This window comes from Vipera berus (assembly GCF_964194415.1).
Source record: "Vipera berus genome assembly, chromosome: 4".
NCBI lineage: Eukaryota > Metazoa > Chordata > Lepidosauria > Squamata > Viperidae > Vipera > Vipera berus.
This window is the reverse complement of record NC_138206.1, coordinates 78,576,164-78,594,082: the sequence shown is the minus strand read 5'-3', so window position 1 is coordinate 78,594,082 and position 17,919 is coordinate 78,576,164. Positions and strand designations below refer to the sequence as shown.

At 42.8% G+C, this 17,919-nt stretch overlaps 1 protein-coding gene across 1 annotated transcript in view; it reads right to left on the bottom strand.

Moving 5' to 3' along the window:
- Positions 1–17,919, bottom strand: part of LOC308667822 (arylsulfatase D-like) — a 65,450-nt gene that overhangs the window by 29,278 nt on the left and 18,253 nt on the right. The window contains exons 4-7 of the mRNA XM_081327337.1: positions 16,554–16,676; positions 14,035–14,458; positions 5,024–5,160; positions 2,006–2,140 (exon numbers count right to left, since the gene is read on the bottom strand). Coding sequence (XP_081183463.1) covers positions 2,006–2,140; positions 5,024–5,160; positions 14,035–14,458; positions 16,554–16,676 — 819 coding nt within the window. The remainder of the gene's footprint in view (positions 1–2,005; positions 2,141–5,023; positions 5,161–14,034; positions 14,459–16,553; positions 16,677–17,919) is intronic.

The following is a 17,919-nucleotide window of genomic DNA, read 5'->3' as shown; positions in this document are numbered from 1 at the left end:
GAATACTGGGCCTAAAACAAAGCCTTGGGGTACCCCACTGCATATTCCCCTCCATGCAGATACAGTTCCATTGAGGACTACATGTTGAGTGCAGTTGGTCAGCCAGTTACAAATCCATCTGTTGGTAAAGCTGTCTAACCCACATTTTTCTATCTTATCAAGTAGTAGGTTCTAGTCTATTTTATCAAATGCCTTACTGAAATCTAAGTAAAGCATTCCTCTAGTCCATTAATTTTGTCACCTTGTCAAAGAATGTAATAAGATTTGTCTGGCATGATCTGTTTTTGAGAAACCCATGTTGGCTTTTGGTTATGACTTTGTTTGCCTCTACTGTTCACTGATTCGTTGCTTGATTATCTTTTCCAGAATCTTCCCAGGCCTTGATAAGTCTGTAGTTTCCTGGGTCTGTTTTTTTTCTCCTTTTTTGAAGGTGGGATCTACATCAGCTCTTTTCCAGTCCTTTAGTAGTTCCCTGGTGCTCCAGGATCTTTGAAAGATATAGTTCAGTTGTTCTGAGATCACATTTGTCAGTTCCTTCAGAACCTTGGGGTATCATCATCATCATCATCAACTTAACAGCCCCTTCATCTTCTCCCCTCTTGTCAGCCTCTTTCAGTTGCTGCTGATTTCTTGGTAAGTCTGTCTTTGTGAAAGGCTTTGCAAACACAGAGAACTTTCAGCCAGAACCCAGTGCTTCTAACACTTCACTTTTATCTTAGCTAGGTTGTAGAGTTGTAGGGTCACTAGGTCTTATAAACAATAGAACCTTTTAATACATCAGATTCCTAGAGCAAGAACCCATGAACAATTAAAAGGAACTATGCAGAAAATTAAACTAAATTATTTATTTACTTAAAATATTTATATGGCTATCTCAAAACAACTCTGGGCAGCTCACAACAATCATAGAACCAATAAATAAAACAATACAAATAATAAGCAAATATTATGAGTGATAATTATCCCCCTTGGGATGCCCCATAGGAGGCTCAGCTACTCCCATTCCATACTGTTCTCATTGTACTCATACAATCTCAGCACCTCGGTAAAATCTAGGTCTTAAAGGGCTTACAAAAGGCTAGAAAGGAGATCTGTTGAATTGCTGGTGAGACCTGGAGCTTGCCCACCCTATCTGATCTAGTGGGATGGGTGGATATTCTTAGGGAGAAGCAGTCCTACAAATGGTCAGTAAGTCAAGCAGATGGTCAGGGTGGTACTCATAAGCACATTAATGTTTACATGTAAGAGTGCTTATCTATGCTTTGTTTTCGCAAAGGAGACTTATAATCATTAGGTTTTGCAAAATAGATCTTTCTAGGACTGTGGTGGCAAACCTATGGCAGGAGTGCCACAGGTGGCATGCAGAGCCCTCTCTGTAGGCACGTGTGCTGTTGCCCCAGTCCTTGGCCTTCAGCTGGGTTTTATAAAACCTTTTTGCTTTAGGCCTCCGCCGCTGTGTGCAAAAAAAAAAGGTTCAATGAATCAATTTCAATTTCTCACGGGGAAAAAAAAGATCTCACAAAGTTGGAATTGATTGATTGAACTTTTTAGTCCCACCCAGTTCTGCAGCCATGCCCACCCAATAGCCCACGCCCACCTAGTTGATCACACCCATCCAATGGACCATGCCCACCCGGCACCCGATGATACATAAGTGGGTTTTGGGTTGCACTTTGGGCACTCGGTCTCTAAAAGGTTCGCCATCACTGTTCTAGGAGATTAAAAGCAACACTGTCAGATGGATCTATGTGGGACTTCATAGAGTTACTATTACAAGTCTTTCTTCAAAGATAATCTTTTATTCTAGCGAAGTTGATTATTTGCAGGAATTAAACTCCTATTTTGAATCTTCTGATTGCAGATGCATGCTTCATTGGTCTACTAGATTTTCCTTAAACCAAATTTCAGTGTTCCATACTGTATCTTAAACTATGTTTAAAGTACCATATCATAGCTTTTAAAATGGAAAACAATTTTTAAGGAAACATAGGAGGGTTACTCTCACCTTTGTACATGCCATTCCAACCACCTTGCTGAATATTTTCTTCCCAAGCCTCTAAGTGTCCACCATGGTCAGAAGTAAAATATGTCAGAGTACTGTTTTTCAAGTTTTCCTTATCAAGAGTATCCAAAATTTGTCCTGTAAAGCAAACATCACTTATGTATCACTAACTTTTAAGTCAGGCAAAATTCTATTATACCATCTATTTTTGGTGATCTTGATTAGTTTGTTCTTGACACTAATATTGTTAGATTAGTTCATTAAATTAAAAATCAACTTTTCATAACATAATCCCAACAATTGTGCAGATAAGAGAGCCTAAGGGCATGTTTTTACTGCTACATCCTTTAGAAGACCTAAAGTTCAGATTATGAATTCTGTTTCTTTCTAACAATCAGGTTTTCCCATATTATTTATCCATATGCATTTTATCAACACCTTCATTTGTAATTTTAGAAGGTGTGTTTGATATGGAACAACAAATTGAGGACAGCATAATCTCTGGTGATGTCTATTTAGGTACTCATGTCAGCAGACATAACCCTGTCTGTCATTTCAATCAAATTGCTTTATTAATACTTTTAGTTTTAACTTTGGCATGTTGCAATGAGTTGCAAGTTGAAGTTTTGAAAGAAGATGCCAGAAAATTCCATAAAATGAACACCTTAGTTACTGCAAATCAGGAGCTACTGAAATAAAAGTGTCATGGTTCCGACAGATGAAACTCTTCAAAGAACTTTGAGGCATTGTTTACCTTAAATAATCTTTATTTGAGTAGAATAGCATCAGCACTAACATAATTGAAGCCAAAAACTGAGTTCCCCTCCCCTGAGCACATAAGTATCAAAGCACAATTTCCTCCTCCAGTTAACAACCATAAATCACATTCCCCAATTAGTTTAAAGCCCAGGCTTCCCCTCCAGCTCTCCAGCTGCCAATTCCTTATCAGCTCTTATTTCAAGAACCTTGGTTCTCATGCTAGGTCCAGTGTTATTATGTCTAGCTAGACTCTCGTGCACATTCCCCGCCCCCAGTATCATCTAACTCTAAAAGCAAAAAGAAAATGGCTGCATCTCCATCTGTTGTCAATGCAAAAACATCCAATGTTAGCAGCCTTGACAAAAAGCTCATGTACATCTTTATTGTCAATCATACTATGAACTATGATAGAAACTTAGTACACTTCTCTTAGTTTATGTTTCAACTAGTGTTCATTGTTTTTACTTTATTTAATCTCATAATGGATCAGAGTATTATAATTTCTTATAGTACCACTAAGAGCTGGCAATATTTTTAGTGTGCCAGGACCTTGCCAGGAACATTTTGATTAGATTATATTTTTATCTACCTTTATAACCTTATTTTACTTTTAATTCTATTTTATCTCATTAATTTTATTTCATTAATTTTTATCTGCTTTGTGGCTCTAGTTTTAGCTCAATAACTGAGAAAAAGTACTTTGATTCTGCGTCATTCTTGTTATTTTAAACTATTTTAAAAACTATGCTCTGATATATTTACATTTATATAATGCAGAGCCTGCCAATAAACTTAGTCAGATTTACTTATGAGATTTTTCATAAGATTGCACCCTTCCCTCACTGGACAAATGTTCTCTTGGAATGAACTGAGATTGCATGATGCTGAACTCATCAAAAAGACATCATTTCTTTGCAATGCTGCAGTAAGTAAAAAAATAATAATACTTTTTAAATCTTTATTTCTGAACACTCACCAAAATCTAAATGAAAGGAGTCTTTTGACAATTGCTCAATAAAACATTATAAGCAGAAGAATGTGGATATGAAGTAACTATGCAAAAGAAACTAGAAGTATTTATTTGGGATCAAGCTACAGGTAAAAGGTAAAGGTTCCCCCACACATGCGTGCTAGTCGTTTCTGACTCTAGGGGCCGGTGCTCATCTCTGTTTCAAAGCCGAAGACCCAGCGCTTGTCTGAGGATGTCTCCACGTCCCTTTTCAAGCTATACATTGACATTTTAAATTAACATCTACATAGGTGTGTCTGCCTAAGAGTTTATTCCGTTGTTATCAGAAGGGCATATTTCAAAGTACAGATAGTCCTTGACTTAACATCAGTTCCTTTAGTGACCATTCAAAGTTACAGTGTCACTTTTTTCACATGACCATTGCAACATCCCCATGGTTACCTGATCAAAATTCAAACACTTGGCAATTAATTTATATTTATGACTGTTGCAGTGTTTTGGGGTCATGTAAATCACCTTTTGCAACCTTCTGACAAGCAAAGTCAATGGGAAAGCCAGATTCACTTAACAACTGTAGTGATTCACTTAACAACTATGGCAAGAAAGGTCATAAAATGGGGCAAAATTCACTTAACAAATGTTTCAGCAACAGAAATTTTGGGCTCAGCAGAAATTTTATCGCAGCCTTCCCCAGATCTGTGTCTTGCAATAATCCTGTCTCTGAACTCTGCAGGCAGTTCCTTTGACCTCATGGCTTTTGCTCTGCTACAGTATACATTGTCAGCTGTGAGGCCTTCTATAGAGAGGTGTGTGTTTTTCCAAATCATATCCAATCGATTTAATTTACCACAGGTGGGCTCCAATCAAGGTGTAGAAATATGTCAGCAATGATCAAGAGAAATGGGAGGCACCAGAGCTAAATTTCAAGTGTTGTTGCAAAGGGTCTGAATACTTATGCCAATGTGATATTTCAGTTTTTTCTTTTTAATACATTTACAGATATTTCTAAACTTCTGTTTTCACTTCGTCATCATGGGGTACTGAGTGTAGATTAATGAGAAAAAATGAATTTCAACAACTGTAGAATCAGGATGCAGCATAACAAAATTGACAAAAGTATGCTTTTACATAAATATTACATAATTCTTATTCTGAGTAATAGTATAATATTTGAATGATTTAATTGCTTTATTAATTGTAGTTACACATATAGGCACACAATTTTGAGGTATATTTTGATACATATGACAGCCTAGAAATAAAATCAATAATACAACTAAAATTGTACTTACCCACCATCCAATCCATCTCTTCTACATTGTCACCATATAATCCATGATTGCTCTTGCCAATGAAATTTTCTGTAGTAACCAGAGGTGTATGAACATGCAAGAAAGAAACTAGGAGGAGGAATGGACCTTGTTTCTTTCTAAAAAATAAGGAAATGTTGCCTTTAATAATTATTCAATGAAATTATTATTTTGGGGAGGGGCAATTGATATTTTGCAAAACAATTGTACTATTAATACTTGATGCTTTGAACCAATCCACCAATAATCCTATGTTCTCATTTATGAAAGTTCAATATGCTTTCTTGTTTCTGTAGTATTTTAAGATTACTTGCTTTGTAAGGGATATATTGTATTTTCCCAAAAATAAGACCGGGTCTTATATTTTTTTGGCACCAAAAGATGCACTAGGACTTATTTTCAGGAAATGTCTTATTTTGGGGGGTGGAGCTGCCCCACATGCCTGCACCTGCACATATCAGGACCCCCACAGCCAGACCACACCCTGCTTGGTGACCGCCCCTGACCATTCAATGACCCAGCTGCCTGCCTGGCTCTTCTTTTTCACTCCCCTCCCGAGCCAGACTGCCATGCTATGGAGGATGGGTGGGGGAATGCTCTGGTCCCCCTTCTGTCATTTTGGTGCAAGGAGAGTGATGGAAAAAGGATCCATTGCTGCTGCATCTGCTGCTGGAGGGGTTTTCTTTGGTTCCTGCCACCCCTGCTTCTCCAAAAAGAGCACCTGCCTGGCTTTTCCTCCATCAACTCTCCTGTGGCTTAAGCTGTGACCAGGTAGCACAAGCCTCTCCTGCTGCCTCCCTCCACCAGCCCTGGTATCCCACTGCCAGCCCTCCATCGCCGCCACTTGAGAGAACAGAGAACGGGGTGGAGGGGAGGACTTTTGCTGTGATGCTGACCAAAGTTTTTACGCCAGGCAAATGTGGGTCTCCAGGAGTTAGGATAGAGCCCAAAGAGTGACTTTAGGACATGTAAAGGCACGGACTTCCCTGAATGCTAAAAGTAAAGGGGGGGGAGTTAGCTGCCTGAGGGAAAGGTAGCGGTGGAAAACTGCTGCAGGGTGGTCAATTTTGCCCACCACCACCTAGGAACAAAACTACTCAAGTGGCCCTGGGGAGCCTTGGTCACCAGGGTGACACCCACTTGCACAAAGCAGCAGCCCATATGGGCTGCTTTCATCCCAGTCGGGAAAGGGAAAAAGGTGACTTATGTTAGCTTTCTTCACCTCCCTAGGGGTCCTTAAGTCAGTCTTCCTTCCTTCCTTCCTTCCTTCCTTCCTTCCTTCCTTCCTTCCTTCCTTCCTTCCTTCCTTCCTTCCTTCTTTCCTTCCTTCCTTCCTTCCTTCCTTCCTTCCTTCCTTCCTTCCCATAGCAAGTGTCTGCACTTTCTTGCCCCCCTGCATCGCCCTGCATCACTCTGCATCTCCCTTCTCCCTTCTGGAAATGGCAGCCCCATTAGCTGCCACTTCTCCTCCCAACGTTGTGTTCCTTTGTATGGAAGGATGCTAAGCTCTGAGGAAAACTATGCCAGCTGGAGCTGGGTGTGGAAAACCAGGGTCCCCTTCCCCAATGGTTCTACAAAACTCTTAATGAAGTGGCTTCAGCAATAATGACACTGAAGAGATAGCTGGCTCGCAGTAACAACCTTTATTTAGTGTGGAACCGGACAGAAGCAGGGTGGCGGTGTCGCTCTTTTATACACCAGTTGGTGGACCCTTGTCCAATCCGCATAGCACATTTTTCCCACTGCGGAAGCTTGGTCCAATCAGCAATGCCTGGTTTGACAGCTTGGAGCTATCAAAGTGTTGTCACGCCTGTGTAATACTGGCAGCTGCCTTGACAGCTGAGAGCTGTCAAGCTGCAGTGTGTGCGTATTCGCTCTCAGCAGCCTTTGACAGCTGACAGCTGTCAAAAGCTGTCGCGTGTGTTCTGTCAGAGGTTTTACCTCACAACTATTACAACTTTACCATAGTATTATAATTTTAACATAGTAGAACTTCAACACATAACACCCCTTACTCCTCCCCTGAACTGGAGGGTTAACCTTTATTTGTTCGCTAGTTTGTTATGGGACCACTCGTAGTCATTAAGGTAAACTGGGGGTTTTCTAGTACGATCAGAATGCCGGAGAGGTGTCTCTGTCTTTGGCTCCCCCTCCCCCCTGTCCTGGATGAGAAGGTAGATGCATAGGTTCGGCCCCTGGAAGCCTTTGGTTCGTCTCTTGCTGCATAGGCATTGGTGGGGTGATGTATTGGGGAGTGTCCAGTTCACTGGAAGGGTTTGGAAGCCCCAGTATCTCGCCGTTTCCTTCAGCTGGGTTTTCCGCCCTTCGGTTCCTTAGTTGGTCGATATGCCTTCGTATGTGGCACTCTTTGCCAGTGTCTATAATATAGGATAAGGGTCCCATTTGTTCAATTACAACCCCCTGAATGCATTTGTTCCCTCCCCCGTAGTTCCTTGCCCAAACGCTCTGCCCGTTCTCCAAGGTTCTTTGAGGGAGGGGTTGTTCTGGTTCTGCTGTCGCTCTATCCAGGTGCATTCTGTCTAGTCTGGTTACGAGGCGTCGCCCCCAATGAAGTTCCACCGGTGACCTCCCTGTGGCCATGCAGGGGGTGGCGTGTTGGGACAACAGGAATTGGGCTAACCGGTGGTGCCAGTTACCCCTGATGATCTTCCGAAGTGTGTCCTTAGTAGATTTCACCATAACCACAGCCAAGCCATTAGACGAAGGATGGAACGGAGCTGAAGTGACATGCCTAATAGAGTTCTCCTTGGTGAAAATCTGGAATTCACGAGAAGTAAATTGGGGCCCGTTATCTGAGACCAAGGCATCAAGAAGGCCATGAGTGGCAAAAAGCCCCCTAAGTACCTGCACAGTGGCAGCCGTAGTGGTGCTACTAACGGGAACGACCTCTAGCCACCTGGAATAGCTGTCTACAGTGATTAGGAATACCTGTCCCTGGAAGGGCCCCACAAAATCTAAGTGTACCCGGGACCATGGGTTCCTGGTTGTTTCCCATTTATGGACTGGGGCATGTGGTTGTGCTGGCCTTGCCTTTTGACAAAGGTAGCACCCTGCCACATGTGCTTCAATGTCTTTATCGATGCCTGGCCACCATACGTAGCTCCTGGCTAATGCTTTCATTTTTACCATCCCAGGGTGGCCCTCATGCAGTGTGTGCAAAGCTTTGGGTCTGTGTTTGTCTGGGACAACTACTCTGTTGCCCCAAAGTATGCACCCTAGATGGGATGACAGTTCCTGTCTCCTGGTGAAGTATGCCTGGAACTCAGGTCCCGGGCATTTGGCCTGCTACCCGGAGGTAACCCAGTTTAGTACCCTACTAATGGTTCTATCTGTAGCCGAAGCTGTTGCGATGTCCTTTGCGGATAATGGGCATTCTGGTAACTCTAAGATCACTAGGATGTTACCTGCTGGGGTGGGGTCGGGGTCATTGCAAGGCATGGGCAGTCTGCTTAATCCGTCGGCATGACCCATTTCCTTCCCAGGCTTATGGACCAATTTGAACGTATAAGCAGATAAAAACGTAGACCACCTCAAGATTCTAGGAGACAGAATTTGGGGCGTCTGCTTATCCCAAGTGAATATTCCCAAAAGGGGTTTGTGATCCATGAAGATTGTGAATTGCCAGCCATAAAGGTAGTCGTGAAATTTTTTCACGCCGGCAACGATCGCCAAAGCCTCCCTGTCAATTTGTGCGTAATTGTGCTCTGCTTTAGAAAGTGTTCTGGAGTAGAATGCAATAGGCTTTTGCATTCCATTTCCCAGTAAGTGACTTAGAACTGCCTCGATTCCATATGGGGATGCATCGCATGCAATACATAGGGGCAGTTCTTCTCTGAAGAGGGTTACGGTGGAGTTATTGGAGAGGAGGTTTTTGAGGTGCTGGAAACTAGTGTTGTGCCGAGGAGACCAGGTCCAGGGGGTTCCTTTGTCTAGCAATCTATGCAGGGGTTCCGCGATAGTTGCCTTGTGGGGTAAGAATGTATGGTAAAAGTTTAGAAGCCCCAAAAAGGCTTGCAATTCCTGTTTGTTTTTTGGAGTGGGGTGGATTTAATAGCACTAATTTTGGAATTGGTGGGGTGAATTCCTTGGGCATCAATCCTATACCCTAGGAATTTGGTGGAGGTTACCCCTATAGAGCACTTTTCCCTTTTTAGTTTGAGGCCAGCTGTTCTGAACCTACTTAGAACTGCCTGCAATCTTTCCGCTAAAATCTCTTCCGATTCGTCTGCTATCAGCATGTCATCAAAGTATGGGCAGACCCCGGGAATTCGTTTTAGGGTTTTTTCCATTATTTCTTGGAAGATGCCCGGGGCTGCTGAGATGCCAAATTGCAGGCGCTTCACTTTGAAAGCCCCACGGTGGGTTACGATGGTCTGCGCATCTGCGGTTTCCTGGGTGACAGGGAGCTGTAAGTACACTTGTGCCAAGTCCAGCTTAGCAAAGATGACGTCGGATCATATAGCCGAGAGGACGTCTTTTACTGTGGGGACCGGGTAAGCATGCAGATTTAATGCTCGTTTCAGGGTGGCTTTATAGTCGGTGAAAATCCTTATTTCCCTGTTAGGTGTTATCGGGGTGACAATAGGGGTTTCCCAATTTCCCCCCTCCACCGGTTCCAGAACTCCCAGCTTTACCAGCTGGTCCAGTTTGTTCTCAATTTTGTTTTTGAGAGCGAACGGGACTCTTCTAGCCTTAATCCTGAATGGTAAAACTTCTGGTCTTAATTTTAAGGAGACTGGGGGCCCTGTATATTTTCCTAGAGAGCCGTCAAAAATGTCTGTGAATTGGTTGCAGACAGCCTCGAGGCTTGTGGCCTGGGTTGTGTTGACTCCCGTTATTGCGATTCCTAAGGCCTCAAACCAGTCAAAGCCTATTAGGCTAGCTCGGATTCCTCGGGTAACTAAGAGAGTTAAATTTCCCCGGAATTGCTTGAATTCCACCGGCATCTTGGCCTTCCCCTTTAGTTGGATTGGGGCTTTTTGGAAATCCGCTAGGTGGATTTGGGTGGGTTGTAAGGGAATTTGCTGCTTGCTGCGGCGGCATATTTCCCGGAAAGTTTTAAACGAAATGAGGGAGACCGAAGAGCCTGAGTCAACCTCCATTTCGCAGGGAACCCTTTGTAGCCGGACTTCAATTTTAACCTTGGGTCTCAGTAATTGGTGGACCGCTGGTGACCCCCTATCCCTATTATGGCCTGTACTAGGGACCCAGGGGGCTTTTTGCTAGTGGCCATTGTAGGTCTCATACCTGAGGATATCGCCTCAAGTTCGTGCAGGTTCTCTCGGTTCCGGCTTCGGCATGCAGCATGGATGTACCTGGTCCTACCGCACCCGTCGCACTTGGCGTTGCGGAAACGGCAGGTGGCTCTGGGGTGGCTTCCTCCACAGCTGGTGCATCTAGGTGGTGTTTCTTTAGGATTGCTGTTCAGGTAGTTGGTGTTTTTGCTGGCGGTTTTGTTGCTAGTTGGTCCCCCTTGTCCGTCGTGGCGGCCTTGGAGTTTTATGAACCTCTGTTGGATGGCATCAACGTTGGTCATGTCCTCATTTTCCCAGTTGTCGCTGTGGGCTAAGTCATCCTGGTGGACTGACCCGTGAGGTCCGTTGCCCAGTTGCACAGGGGTTTCACGGTGGCTGTCTTCATAGGCCATGATTTCCATGGTGACCTCAGCCAGGCTCAATGAAGGCTTCACGACTAACTTCCGTTGAAGACATTCGTCTTTGAGCCCTACGATGATCTGGTAGCAGATCCGGTCCTCCAGGTCAGGAAAACGGCACCTTCGGGCGGCGTGACGGACCCCAGCGATGAAGTCAGTTGCCGATTCATCTGGGAGTTGGCACCGCGACGCAAAGTTTACACGCCAGAATAGTTCGGACCTTGTAGGCATAAAATGCTTGCAGAGTCTGTCCGTGAGTTCCGCATAGGGTACTGTGGCGACAGGTTCAGGGCTGAAGAGTGCGACAGCTACGTCATACACTACTGGCCTGCTGAGGCACAAAAGTGCCGCTGCCTTGTGCCGGTTTTCCATGATTTTGTTGACCACTAGGTAGCCCTCTACTTGTCCCCAGTGCGACTCCCAGCACTCGGGATAACAGATGTTGAACTCACAGATGTGTCCGAGGTTGGCCATGCTGTCCTGGTCCGGGGTACTGCTTTGCGAGTGTGCAGTGGAAGTTGTGACTTCTGCCGCCCAGTGACTTCAACGAGTGACTTAGTGCTTGGGCCGGCAGAAGAGGTTCTCTTTCCTCGGCTTCGTGACTTTAGCTCCGCGAAGCAGTAAATCCCATCTTCGTCACCAGTGAAGTGGCTTCAGCAATAATGACCCTGAAGAGACAGCTGGCTCACAGTAACAACCTTTATTTAGTGTGGAACTGGACAAACAGCAGGGTGGCGGTGTCGCTCTTTTATACACCAGCTGGCGGACCCTTATCCAATCCGCATAGCACATTTTTCCCGCTGCGGAAGCTTGGTCCAATCAGCAATGCCCGGTTTGACAACTTGGAGCTGTCAACGTGTTGCCGCGCCTGCGTAATACTGGTGGCCGCCTTGACAGCTGAGAGCTGTCAAGCTGCCGCATGTGCGTATTCGCTCTCGGCAGCCTTTGACAGCTGACAGCTGTCAAAAGCTGCCAGGTGTGTTCTGTCAGAGGTTTTACCTCACAACTATTACAACTTTAACATAGTATTATAATTTTAACATAGTAGAACTTCAACACATAACACTTAAGGTTTTGCATGGAGGAGTGGATCAGTTCCTGCAGGTTGACCTCAGCACCCGCTTCAGACAGCAAAGAGAAGAGCTTTGCTCTTTTTCTCCAGGGCCTTTGAAATTGCCCCCCCTTTCTACCTTAAAATCCAGAGCAGACAAGTTTTTCTATTGATCAGCTGAGGATACGGTAGTTATGATTTTTGTAAGAAGCTGAGTGTACTGGTATATGTGAGTCCACCCCCCTCAGCATGAGCTGAGCCTTGTAGGAAGTGGATCTGCTTCTCCGCGCAAAACTGAAGGGCTTTGCAAAACCATCGAGGAAGGAGCCTTCCTCACCCAGCTCCAGCTGGCATAGTTTTTCCGGAGCTTAGAGTCCTTCCATACAAAGGAGGAACACAATGCCAGGAGGAGAAGCAGCAGAAAACAGGACTGCCATTTCCAGAATGGAGATGGGAGACGTGGGGCAATGCAGGGCAGTGAGAAAGTACAGACCAGTGATCACTGTGGAAGGAAGGATGGACAGACACCTGGGGGAGGCAAAGGAAGCTACCATAAACCATCTTTCTCCCTTTTCCAGCTGGGATGGAGGCAGCCCATATGGGCTGCTGCTTCATGCAAGCAGGTGCGAACCTGGCGACTGAGCTAAAGCTGCCCCACTCCCCATTCTCTTCTGTGACGGTGGAGGGATACCAGGGCTAGTAGAGGGAGGTGACAGGGAAGGCTTGCGCTGCCCAGTCATGGCGCAAGCCACAGGAGAGTTGGTGGAGGAAGTAGTGGCTGCTGCTGGGCAGGTAATCTGTGGGGCAAAGTGAGGGTAAAACAGGGGTGGCAGGAACCAAACAAAGCCCCTCCAATGGCACATGTGACTGTTGTGCAACAGTGGTGGAACCTTTCACTGTCACTCCCCCCCTGGCTCCAAAATGGTGGAAGGGGACTTGGTAAGGTGACTGAGCCTCCCCCACCCATCATCCGTAGTATGGATGTCTGGCTTAAAAGGGGTGTGAAAGAGAAGAGGCGGGCAGCTGGATCATTGAACAGGTGGGGGGAGGTCAGCAAGCAGGGAGTGACCTGGCTGCAGGGGCCAGGGGTATGTGGGTGTGGGGCACATGGAGCAGCTCCACCTTGTGGCGGCGGCTGCATTGCAGTCTGGGATGGAGTGGGCAGGCTCTTAACTAGGCCTTATTTTTCAGAGAGGGCTTATTTTTGGGATAGGTCTTATTTCTGGGGAAACATGGTAGTATTTGTACTGTAGTCATCAGCTTACATTCACACAACCCTTGGTTGAAATTCAAAATAACTTTACAATTGATTAGTCCATATATCTATGCTTCAGAAAAACAGAGAAAAAGCTTTTAAAAGAAGCTATGGGTGACCAACCTATTTTTTGTTTCAATTTCACTTATTGTACAGCATCCAATAGATTACATCTAAAAGAATGAGGCTTTCATTAATAACATCAATGTTACTTGTAACCTATGAATGGATAGCTTACAGATATAATTATGTACTGTATGGAACAATTATAATAAATAATGGACATTTCTTATTGATACTGTTGCATAAAACTATCTATCTATCTATCTATCTATCATCTATCTATCTATCTATCTATCTATCTATCTATCTATCTATCTATCTATCTATCTATCTATCTATCCATCCATCCATCCATCCATCCATCCATCTATCTATCTATTAGGACGCTGAGCTTGTCGATCAGAAGGTCGGCAGTTTGGCGGGTCGAATCCCGAGTGCCGCGTAACAGAGTGAGTGCCTGTTACTCATCCCAGCTTCTGCCAACCTAGCAGTTCAAAAGCACGTAAAAATGCAAGTAGAAAAATAGGGACCGCTACGGTGGGAAGGTAACAGCGTTCCATGCGCCTTTGGTGTCTAGTCATGCCGGCCACATGACCACGGAGACGTCCTCGGACAAGCGCTGGCTCTTTGGCTTTGAAACGGAGATGAGCACCGGCCCCTAGAGTCGGAAACGACTAGCACGCATGTGCGGGGGAACCTTTACCTTTACCTTTTATCTATCTATCTATCTATCTATCTATCTATCTATCTATCTATCTATCTATCTTTCTATCTATCTATCTATCTATCTATCTATCTATTCATCTATCCAATCTGTATCTGTATAATGTCTACATGGTGTCCACATGTGGCAGATAAACAATTTTAATGCCTTTCTTTTTTGTTATTATTATTTCTTCTTGTTCTGAATTATTAAATAAAAAATAAAGTTTTCCCAGCAAAAAACATACCTTTTGATAAAGGAAATGGCCTCTTTCAGCATAAGAAGTGCAGCTCTTTCTACTTTCATTGGCTGCTCTATAATGTCATAGTTTCTCATTATAATACATTCCCAATATCTCACAAAGCCAAATCTTGAGTACCAGGAAACAAAGAAGAAGAAGTGAAACAAAACCAAAGAGAAGATGGCTTTCCAACTGAGAGAGACAAGATGATTTAGTTTTGCTGCTACACAGGTCAGAAGAGCAAGGGTAATTATCTGAGTAAAAAACCAGAGTTTCTTCTGCAGTGGCAGATCTAATTCAGAGAGATGTGAGATTTGGCAGTCATTCATTAGTGAAAATGGCATCCCATAAAAATAATCAAATCCATGATTTAATGGATGATGGCAGTAGTCGTTACGGTATTCACAATTCATACCTTGATGCCACTTGCCTGAAATATACAGTAAAAAAAGACAAAACAAAAAACAAGCAAAGCAGACATGAATATCAATATCAGTAACAAAGACAGGCTTACTTTAACCACAACTTTTTATATTTCCTTATTCATTTCAAACATATCCTATTTTTGCAGAATCAGGAGGGAAAATTGGCTACAATTTTATTGTATGTATACACAATCACATATTTGTGTGTTCATTATTGTTATATGTTATGTACTCTTAAAAAGTACCAACTGCTTTTCAGTAATCCAAAATAATGTATAACTTTTAATTAAAACATAATAACCAAAGTGGCGTCCAAGAAAGACCAAATGAAAAATAGAAAAAAGGCATGGCAAGACAAACATCTGGCTGACTGTGTGACCAACCATCACCATCATCATCTAGGAATAATTAAAAATGTGATACAAGGCATCTTTCACAGGTTACAAATGTTTAAATGATTTCTAACCATCTTTAATCTTTCAATTAAATTAAACTGATTTTAATCAAAATATTAAAACATTATTAGAAGTCTTGTTTAATCTTAACCATTTTGATCTTCAAAAGAAGGAAGATGCTAGACAAGACTTTATTTTCTTGGAAACCTAACACGTATATATCAATCATAGTACATATATGATGGGATTAAATATTTTTATTTTGTATGAATCATTATTCCTAACATTTTTATTATTTTCTATTGATAATCCTTCCCAAATAGGGAGGTAATGCACTTGTTTCTAACAAACTATGGGATTCTTCATTTACTTACCAATTATATCCATATTACAATAGGTTTTGCTTTATTTATATAAGGATGGTCTAGTTAACTGCCATTCTTTAGATCCAAGATTCTTCAAAATTGCTCTCTCCCTTCTTACACTCTCATACAATTTCAATATTACTGATTTTATGTAAAAGATGAAGGTAAAGAGATCCCCTTTCAGTCATGTCTGACTCTAGGGCGCAGTGTCTCTGTTTCTTATCTCTGTTTCTTAGCAGAGGAAGCCAGTGTTGTCTGAAGATATTTCTGTGGTTATGTGGCCAGCATGACTATATGCCGAAGTGCATGGAATGTTGCTACCTTTCCACCGAAGTAGTACCTATTAATCTATTCTCATTTGCCTACTTTCAAACTGCTAAGTGGACAGGAGCTGGGGCAGGAACAGGAGCTCATCCCATCATGCAGTGCTTGAATCTTGAACCTGGGCTGTCAGCTTCCAGCTGACAAGCTCAGTGTCTTTAACCGCTGAGACATCATGCCCCCTGTTGCTTTTTGTATAACTTTAAAACAATTATTATTTGTTTTGTAAAGGAAGCATATATTTCTCTATAAAATTAACATTTGAAAATTAAACTTTGTAATTTTACTTTTGTAGAGAAAAGATATGCATCCTCTCTAAAAATATGTTTTCCCTACAATCTAATGCCCTTAACAACTTCCAGAGCAGTCCAGAAAAATAGACAATTAATCACAATGATAGTTGTCAGGATGGAAATCACTTGGTATCATGCTTGTAAAAAATCTTCAATGTTTCTAAATTTTAGATGAACTTTTAAAGACTTCAAAAACTTTATTAAGCGAATTGTTTTATTCATTTTGTGGTGGCTCTTAAAATCATATTTAAGGTATTGTAGTCAATAGCATGTGATTATTAATTTATTAACTGTTTGCATTTTGTTTGTATGTACTATGTCATTGGTCAGATATTTTAAAACTTGGGTTGAAAATGTATAAAATATTCTGTGACTGCTAAGTTATAATGAATGTATTTTTTCTTGTGAGATAACATAATAATCCCAATTTCTAACTTCCATTTAATTCTTATAGAATAATTTCAGCAGAGTTTATTAATTGAAGCAAATTAATTTTACAGTGCTTAGTTAATCATAAATTGAATGGAATATTTTCTCAAATTAAAAATTAGCATATGCTTCTTACCAAACAAGCTTGAATTAAATCTTCTGTTATACTTGTAAACGTCACATAAAGATATTAGTGGAAAGGACAGTTCTGATCAAAATTATCCAAAATGAAAGCCATGTAATATGTTGCTTTGTCTTTTACCCAAACATTTGCAGGCAAATATATAATATCCTTACCTATTAAACCTGTGCTGTAGCCTTGTCTCTGCAATATCTTTGCAAATGTGGTCTCATTTGGAGGAAGACCACCAGAACTAGCAAGTGACTGAAGAACACGATAGCCAATGGTTCCCTCCATACCTAAATTTAAAACATAAATTAAAAAACAACAACCAGTCAATGTCTCTTGACTGCAAATGGTCAACCATCTATGCAACTAACGACATTTTTTTATTAATCAGTAAGGTGTCAACGCTGTAACAATGGATGTTCCTGCTCTGACAACTGATGGAAATTGCAGCCATTTTTACTTTGCTTTTAACATGCTTTTTCTTCTGTTTAGAAATCAGGTGTGGAAGGGGGGATGGGGAGAATGCTTGAGCTCAGCTAGCCATAATAGTAACGCAGTTCAATGGGAACTCAAGGACATGAACCAATAACATTTTGGCAGGCTGAGGAGCTGGGGAGAGAGCCTGCGCTCCAGGCTAATTGGAGAATGTGATTTATGACTGCTACGTGGGGGTGGAACTTGCAACTTGTTACTTTATATCTGGAGGAAGGGAATCTAGTTTTGGGTTCAACTATGTAGTGCCAATACTTTGTTTCCTGAATAAAATGTTCTCTAAGGAAGAATTCTTGCCTTAAAGTTCTTTAAAGGGTTTCATCTATCGGAACCATGACATTAACCCAAAACTACTTTCTACCTTGACCACCTTGGGATCCTGAGCTCCTGTCACCTTTCCTAAATCAAGGGATAGGCTGACAAAGACTCAGAGAAGATCTCATCATGGAAAAGGAAGAAGCGCCTGTAACTAGCACTCGGGCCGAGGCTGCTGTCTTGGTGGAGGGAATGCAAGCCATTGCACCGATGGAGAAAGAAAGTTTGAAAGCCTTGCAAATGGCTTTGTGTGAGAACTGATCTGGTCCTCGGAATGGACCTTGCCCAGCGGAGACTCCAAGCATCTTGAGGCAACGCTGCTGAAGACGAGCTCTTCGAAAGTGCCTGAAGTCGACTTACAGGCAGGAACCTCTCAAGAATCAGGCTCCCTGGACCAACGGGGAGCCAAGAGATTGGCAATCATTGAGGACTCTGGAGAATGGAAGTACCTGTCTGCAGTCTGCAGCTAATCAGTGGAGAAGTTAGTGGAGGGATTCGAGGGGCTAGAGGTAAAAAGCAGGGAACAACTCTCCCACTCCTCACCTGTAAGTGAACATGATGACTGGTGGGACTGATGCCAATCTGTGCCTAAGAGAAGCCCCAGCCCCACCGATGAAGAGTGAGAAGCTTCCCCGCATTCAAAGCTACCAGTGCTAACCTCCAGCCCGGTAAGGAAGGAGAGCCTTGGCCACCACTCAGGACACAGCAATCCAGGTCATCACTGCT